The 8,377-nt window shown below is 35.3% G+C and overlaps 1 protein-coding gene across 1 annotated transcript in view; it reads left to right on the top strand.

The window, feature by feature from the left end:
* Positions 1-7,891, top strand: part of LOC144971582 (uncharacterized) — a 19,269-nt gene extending 11,378 nt beyond the window's left edge. The window contains exons 2-10 of the mRNA XM_078912627.1: positions 16-205; positions 660-886; positions 1,968-2,031; positions 2,983-3,116; positions 3,593-3,676; positions 4,552-4,648; positions 4,850-5,002; positions 6,953-7,166; positions 7,628-7,891. Coding sequence (XP_078768753.1) covers positions 16-205; positions 660-886; positions 1,968-2,031; positions 2,983-3,116; positions 3,593-3,676; positions 4,552-4,648; positions 4,850-5,002; positions 6,953-7,166; positions 7,628-7,758 — 1,294 coding nt within the window. The 3' untranslated portion in view covers positions 7,759-7,891. The remainder of the gene's footprint in view (positions 1-15; positions 206-659; positions 887-1,967; positions 2,032-2,982; positions 3,117-3,592; positions 3,677-4,551; positions 4,649-4,849; positions 5,003-6,952; positions 7,167-7,627) is intronic.
* The last annotated feature ends 486 nt before the right edge of the window (positions 7,892-8,377 follow it).

Genomic DNA, 8,377 nt, shown 5'->3' with positions numbered 1-8,377 from the left:
CATTCCCTCATCCAGCGTTGCTGTCAAACAAGACCAAGATGCCAAAATGGTCAATGGACCGAGTGGTCAACACCGTAAAAATAATTCTACTGTCAATTCCAGTCGTAGCAGTCACAGACCTAACTCATCTACGTTGTTGTCATCATCAACATCCTCTAAAAAACCACGACGATCTTCATCCACCAACAGCAGAGAAGATCTTAAGGTTAGTTTGTCCCATCTCCATTTTACTTCAATGAACTTTACGTACTTCTGTGCCCATTGTTCTTTTTGATATTATTATAGAAAGCATGCCATTTTTTCCCCCTCTTTTTTTTCTTATAATTAAAAGATAAATAATTGTTTTAAAAGGATTGATTTTGATTGTTGTTATGTAAAGTATAATCCTTATTATCAATTTAAGTTTTAAAGTTACATTTAGTTTTCATTATCAAACCTATTTTCAAAACAATTACTGATTTGAAGGGCTTTGTTTTTTTAAATTTTCTTAAAGTCTCAAAATAATTATATGTAAGAAGTTGCATTAGACTTAAGTGTGTATGTCTGTAGAGCAAAGCCCTTCAGCATTCTCTGTTTGTGTACAGCCAGGCACAGACTCACCTACAACCAATTCCTATTCATAGAAATGTTTAATTGATTATCTGTCCACCTACAAACAGGAGCATGAATTGCAAAGTTCTTCCAGACCACTACCATTCAACCATTATGTCAATGGCACCACCACCTCAGACTGTAGCCCAGTGTCTGCGGCAACTACTGCAATAACGACCACCACCTCCTCCTCCAACAACACAACCACAAATAACAGCAGCAGCAGTGGCGGTGGAGACAGCCATGCTAATAATCCTTACTCAAATTTGCCATCCCCTTCTCCATTAGAAACACAGTAAGACTTGTTTTATTTCTTTTCACATATTTTGTTTTGAAGTCTTTTCGCTGAATCAATTATTTTGGTTTGGGAGGAGAGAGAGGGCGGAGGTGTATTTTTCTCTCCTTCTCTTTTTGTTTTGGGGGATGAAATTTCAGAATGCTAAAAGTGATAAAGAGAACTAGGATAGTAAATAGTAAATAATGAATTTATATAGCGCCTAAACATCCACGTTAATCGTGCTCTGCGGCGCTTTACATAATAAAAATAAAAATAAAAATTTAAAAAACAACAAAATTAAAAATCACGACACTACATGGTACATAATAAGCATGCATACAAAAAAACAAAATCAAAGCAACATCTATTTTATGAGAAATAAGCCTCGCGGAACAACTCAGTCTTCAGACATTTCCTGAAAGATGTTAAATTTTCGCAGGACTTTGTCCGAGGACTAAGTGCGTTCCATAGGCGTGGAGCTATGAATGAAAAGGCTTTTCACCGAAAGTGGATTTTGAGGTGGTAACTTTTAGAAGTTGGGACTGAGATGATCTTAAATTTCGAGTGGGTTCATATTTTTTAATCAGTTCCTGCTTAATATTCAGGTGCCAATCCATCCAGACATCTAAAAACATAGCACAATATTTTAAATTCTATCCTATACTTCACAGGAAGCCAGTGCAATTCCTGGAGAACTGGTGTTATATGATCTCTTTTTTCGTTAATTTTATGTCTAGCCGCTTTATTTTGAATTTTTTGTAGTTGATGAATTAATCTACTTTGACAGCCAATGAGAAGGGAATTGCAATAATCTAATCTGCTAGTAATAAACGAATTAACAAGCATCTTTGTAATATCTTCATCAATATAATGTCTGATTCTTCCAATGTTTCTAATGTGATAGTTACAACATTGGCATATTTTTTTAACATGATCTTCCATGGATAACCCTTGATCTAAATACACCCCAAGATTTCTCACACAAGAACTAGGTTTAATAGCATTTTCACCCACTAGTATCTCATTTGTAGATAGTCATGTAAATGATATTGATGATGATGATGAGGATGATGTTGATGATTCATTTTTGAAATTTCAGAGTGATGAGCTCAGACTACTACATTGGCAGAGCCAGAGAGCACAAGCACTGTGGAGACAAAATGGTATGGTTAAAAATATGGCAGCAACATATTAACTAGGGCAGTGTCATATTTCACATATAAGTAGTTCTAATGATCCATATCTATAGAACTGGATTCTGTAGTGTTGAAAGGACAGTAACGATTCGTTTACTACACTTTACATATACTCTGAGCTATCCAATCACTGTTATTCAGAGAAAACTCTTTGCAAAATATTTTTCCTATGAGAGAACCCAAGGACATTATAAAGGTCAAGATTCTAAGAGTGTCATGCTCCACCACCATGACACATCATATTTAACATTCAGTCAGTCTTTTTTTTTCCTTAAAAGAAATAAATCTTTACAAGATTATCCGCTGTATAATTGATTCACTTTATCAAATTAAAAATTCAAGGTATAAAATCTCAGGTAGAGTAGTTGCTTTGTTCTCATAGGGTTACAAGTTCCAATTCTCCAAATGGGGACCTTGATTTTTGTCTAATTGAGTGTTTGTTTATTATTCAGAGTATCTTCTTCTTCTTCTTCTTCTTCTTCTTCGTTCCCGTATTCAGAGTATGCAGGTTGTGTGTCCATATATAGCCTGTAATGGGAATCAAAAAATCTATGAAGTACATTTTAACTTACAGAATTTCTTTAATAATGGTGTCAAATGAGGTACTGGTACTTGTCCAACAACAGCATTGTCCCTGTTGAAAAAGAATATATAGTAATATTGCCTAACACTAACAGGCATCATATCTTGTCCCACATGTAATGTTGTAATCCAATTGGCTTTGGACTCTTGAGAAGCACATTGAGTGAATTATAGTGGATATAGCATTATTTAAAAGATCACTCTGTTGTTGCTGTTTTGGTTTTGATTGTAAAAAAAAAAAAATTATTATAAGTTTTTGGGTTGTTTTTTTTTTGAAACGATCCCTGTCAATAACAGCTTAATTGATTCTACCTTATATTTTATGTTATATCGCAGAGTGAAAATACATCTCAGTTTGAGAACTACTTACGTGCAGGCCTCAGCTTCTTCCTTGCTGGCTACACCTTTGAGCAGAAGAACCAGCCGACAGAAAGTAGTCGCATGTTTATAGATACATGTAACTTGTTGCAGTAAGTTGATTGTTTAATCAAACTAAAATAGTTGTAGTTTATTTTTTAAAACAGTGTCATATTGTTTGGAACACAATCAAAAGAAACACAGAGAGAGAGAGAGAGAGAGAGAGAGAGAGAGAGAGAGAGAGAGAGAGAGAGAGAGGAGAGGAGAGGAGGAGAGAGAGAGAAAGAACTATCAATTGTGTTTTTTTTAAAACTAGTTCAAAAGAAGCCTTAAAAGGAAATTATTTGGTCGTGTAAGTAACAGTCATATTTCATCCTGTTTTTAATACTATCCTTCCATGATTGATTTTTAAAAGGGAAGGCATTATAGAAAAAAAAGAAAAGAAAATCAAGTAGGTAATAAAATAACAATGGCAACAACAACAACAATAACAACTACAACTACAACAACATAAATAGCATCAACAATTGCAACAGCAGCTCTACTCAGATATCATCTTAAGACTCTGTAAAACGTATCTCTTCAACAGGCATGTGGTGAGGCGTGCTGCAAACAGTAGCTCTGATCCTCACAATGGGGATAGAGACAAGGAGAGGAAGCTGGTTGTACTTGTGTAAGTATCGACATCCATGCATTTTATGAAAGGAACAAATAGTCATTATATTCTTCAAGAATTGTTATTAAATTGTCATGCAAGAAAGGGCAAAATGAAATAAAAACCAAACCTATTGATGATACATCTGTCTTTTATCAATGGTAATATTTTACTCCTGCTTCAAACCTTTTATTAGAAGCAAAAAATTGAGTCAAAATGATCAGATATACGAAACTCATCCCCCCCCCCCCCCCCCTTCTCCTATATTTTATTCACTTCCAAAAATATGACAATACTGATTTTAACCGTAAGTTTGATTATTGCAATTTTAAATCAAATTCTCAGGCCATAACACCAAAGTGAAGCATTGGGTTACATCAGAGTATTTGGAGCTGACTTGATCTCCGGTTCTGAAATGTTTAGTAGACAGCAGTAACAATAGAATCATATTCTGTTTTATCACATATAACTGACTCAGCTACGAGTTACTGGTTGATGGGTGGAGGATCAAAGGAAGGGGTGGGGGGGGAAACAGAACAGCCCCCCACCCCCCAAGGAAAAAAAAGAAAAGAAAAACTTGACTCAACCGAATATCGAAATTGGTCTCTTTACCAATAAGGCGAGCGTTGTACCATTGTAGTCATCAGTATATACTGAGGGACAAATTTAGGTTTGTTGATGAGTTCCAGTATTATGAAGTACCATGAAGTAATAAAGAATTATTACGTCCCGTGTCATTTATATAAATTGAAAAGCTACTCATGTATACGTAGCTCGTTGATTGCCATGTTTTTTTTGGGCTTTTATGGTTTGTTTTGTTTTGTTTTGTTTCTTTTTAAAAGTCCCTGCATAGAGACTCTGTTATCAACAGTGACATTTATATTCATTCCCAGCATACGTTTGCAGTCCTTGTTAAACCACAGGTTGTATCGGCTGAAGAGGGGAGAGATCAACAAGTTGAAGAAAATAATCGACACAGAATCTGCCAAGGTAAAGTCGAATTATATGCTCTGCTAACCTAGATTGCTCACTCTTTTCTGGTATTGCAAGCGTTATCTTCTTTAAAATAGAATTATTTTTTGTAATAAGTTGTTGACCTTAATCTTCAAAGTCCAAAAAAGATTCAGAAAGAATGACTGTAATTAGTGTAATGCACTTGAGTTTATCTAACTCTTCTTTTTTCTACCTCAGCAATCTTCAACCACTCCGACAAATGCTGCCCAATCTGGTAGCTCTTCCCGAAGTCATGCCCCGTCCCCCCATCAAAACAACTGGAACAAAAACAGTACAGGGACCCCATCCCCCATGTCACCCACCCCATCCCCTGGCAGTGTCAGCTCTCAGGTTTGCTTTTTAAAAAAAAAAATTTTATTGGAAGTTTTGGTTCTGACAATTTCTGACTTGGATTTTCAGTGATTCAATGTTAATGTTAAAAGTTAAAGTCATTATTTAATGTCGACAATTTATTCTTTTAAAAAAATAGGGTTGGGGATTAACATTGATCCGTACAGCCATGTTAAATTTTTATCATATATTGATCAAATAATTACTGGCAAATATAAAAATTATAAAGCTATTTTTTACAGACTGATATATGAGTAACTTTCAAACCATTTTAAATTTTAAGGGTAATTTTATCATTCGTTTACTCAAATGAATACTAAGAAAATCTGCTTGGTCGTAATACTCAGTACTTAATTTGACCTTTGGCTTGCATTGCGACTATAATTGATTATTCACAATTCTAGCACATCCGCAACAAAAAAAGGATGACGTAATTTTAAATCTCTTTTGATACTATCAAGTAATAACAATCTATCTATTCCTTTAAAAAGATAGGGTTGGGGTCAGCATTGTTCTGTAAAGCTAATGTTAAATTTTTATCATCAAGCACAGAATCACCTTCAAGTCTACAAATTATAAAACTATTTTTTTCAGATTGATTTATGAATAACTTTTTAGATTTTAAATATCAATCTTTCTTAATTTAAGATTAATTCTAATACCCGTTGACTCGTAATAAGATTCGTCTAAATCCACGTCAATTTCCACGGAAGCATAAGAATTAAAGCAGATGATTGCAGATGATTCGTAACAGCCTATATTTCTTAGAAAATACTGGATTTCTCCATTCATTTAAATAAACCAGTCATTGATGTCACTATCACATAAAGACTTACCTCCCTTCTTTAAAAAAAAACAAACGATTTTGTAGGCCTTGAAGTATAAAAAAAATAGTGATTTAACATTAAACATTATATTTATACTTAAAAATAAATATATCTAAATTTGTCTAATATGTCAATTTGATTAGCATTCTTTAAATTATTTATCTATCTTAAATTTAAACTTTTAAATCAATAATTACTAAATTTTCTTACATTGTCTTCATATGTGACTTATTTTATTATATAAATAAATAAAGTGGAAAGGATTGTCTATGTTCTCTCAGATGAAATGATATTATATAAACAGCTTGTCTGTGTCCACGCCCCTCACCTTTGAGGGTACAGAGAAACTGTGTCTACGTTTGCTAGGGCATTATGATCGGTCATTTGACGTTTGGAATCGTTATCTATTGCCAAATTCATATGCGAGCACCTACAGACTGTAGCCTATTAACAGACCTATTTGTTACAGTGAATGACGTAATCAGTCGGATGGTGAAAAGGTTTGAACTGAGATATTGCCTAGTTTAGTTAGAAAGTCAATTTTTATCCAAAATGAGCTCTTGTCATAAATGTTTAAATCAACCCTTTTTGTACATCTTCAAGAAATATCAAAGCTTAATTATACTTCTAAATATTTTTTACAGCTAGTCAAGTTGAGAAAGTATGAAATTTGAGAAAAATTGCTGGATACTTGGTCCCAAACATCTGACCGTAACTTCATGAAAAATTTACATCAAATAAAGATTAAAATGCTCTGCGGAGCAAATTCTTTCATAAAATGAAAAAATGCAAATCCAAAATTTTCACCTTCCGACTGATTATGTGATGCACTGACACATTTTGATCATTGATGGCTCAAAAGATTTGTCTTGATCTATGCTAATTTCCATAATATAGTAATATAATAGATGACTGCCTGTTTTTGATAGTCTTTGTGACTCTGCAGATATCGCAGGTTCTCTACCAGTATGAAAAAAAATATAATTACATTTGACATTTTACATCATAAACTTTTTTTTTTATTATTAATACATTCATGTATGAAAACTTATTATTAATAAATACTCTGTATATTAAATTTTTTTAAATTTTCTTTTTTTTTTCTTCCAATTTAACTTGACAGGGAAGTTGTGAGTTGATGACCAGCAAGATTCCTAACGGTGGGCCACCATCCACCACCCCAACCCCCCCTGTGATCAACTCTCCTTCCCCTGGCATGATCAGCGTTCCCCAGCGAGTCCACAGCATGACCCAAAAGTTCTTTACGTACACAGGCCACATGGTTAAAGCCCTGGAGTTGTGGGACCAGGCCACGGCTGAAATGCGTGGACTAGAAGGTAAGGCAGACACGAGGGTGATGTGTGTGTGTGTGGGGGTGGATGTGGGTGGGTGGGTGTGTGTGGATGGGTGGGTGTGTGTGTGTGGGTGGGTGGGTGTGTGTGTGGGTGTGTGTGTGGGTGTGGGTGGGTGGGTGGAAAGGTGATATAAATAAACTATTTAGAATTTATCTGAAGAGCATGAATTTTCTCTCTGGAGAAAAAGTATAATATAGTATAGTGCAGTGTAGTTTAATATAGTTTAGTGAAGCGTGTGTATGTCTGTTGATTATCTTGATGGTGTTAATAATAGCCTTTTCCTTTATTTTTTAAATTTTTTTTTTGTTGATTCATTTCATTTTTCTTATTTAAAAAAAAAAAAATAAATTTGGGGGTATTTCCAAAACATTTGCTTATAGTTTCTGTTGTCTTTAAACAAAAAAAATTACTGAATTCTATTTTTTTGTCTACATCCCACCCAGACTTTTTCACAGCTGTGGACAGCAAGTGTGGAACGATGACATTTCACTCAGAACCCTTTGTTGTTGTACGCTACATCAAGTATGCTCTACGTTTGCTCAACTATTTACACACCACCACTTCCACCTCCTAGTATCATTGTGTTGTCAACTCGTGACTGATGGTCTAATTACATCACAAACCAGTTGGAATTGAACTCCCCTGCCCAGACTCAACCAGCTAGTTCCTTCCGCCAACTCTCTGGAGGCTCCAGGTGTTCTTTGGGGGAAAAATCAACAAACTATTTTTACCAGATGAATCCTTTCGTTGACTGTAAACATGATTTATCTCCATCATTTTCCTTTTCCTCCCCCTACCCTATCTCTCTCTCTCTCTCTCTCTCTCTCTCTCTCTCTCTCTCTCTCTCTCTCTCTCTCTCTCTCTCTCCTCTCTCTCTCTCTCTCTTCTCTCTCTCTCTCTCTCTCTCTCTCTCTCTCTCTCTCTCTCTCTCTCTCTCTCTCTCTCTCTCTCTCTCTCTCTCTCTCTCTCTCTCTCTCTCTCTCTCTCTCTCTCTCTCTCTCTCTCAATCACAATCAACCCTAGCTTGGTTTATGTGTCTGCACATGTGCGTGTGTGTGTGTGTGTGACCGCGATGAGAGAGAGAGAGAAGGAGAGGGTGAGAGAGAGAGAGAGAGAGAGAGAGGGAGAGAGAGAGGGTGAGAGAGAGAGAGAGAGAGAGAGAGGGAGAGAGAGAGAGAGTCATGAAAATGATA

The sequence above is a fragment of the Berghia stephanieae genome, chromosome 4, assembly GCF_034508935.2.
Source record: "Berghia stephanieae isolate SIO BIC M18660-M18661 chromosome 4, UCSD_Bste_1.3, whole genome shotgun sequence".
NCBI lineage: Eukaryota > Metazoa > Mollusca > Gastropoda > Nudibranchia > Aeolidiidae > Berghia > Berghia stephanieae.
Note: the sequence above shows the minus strand (reverse complement) of the source record. Positions and strands in the feature narration are given on the sequence as shown.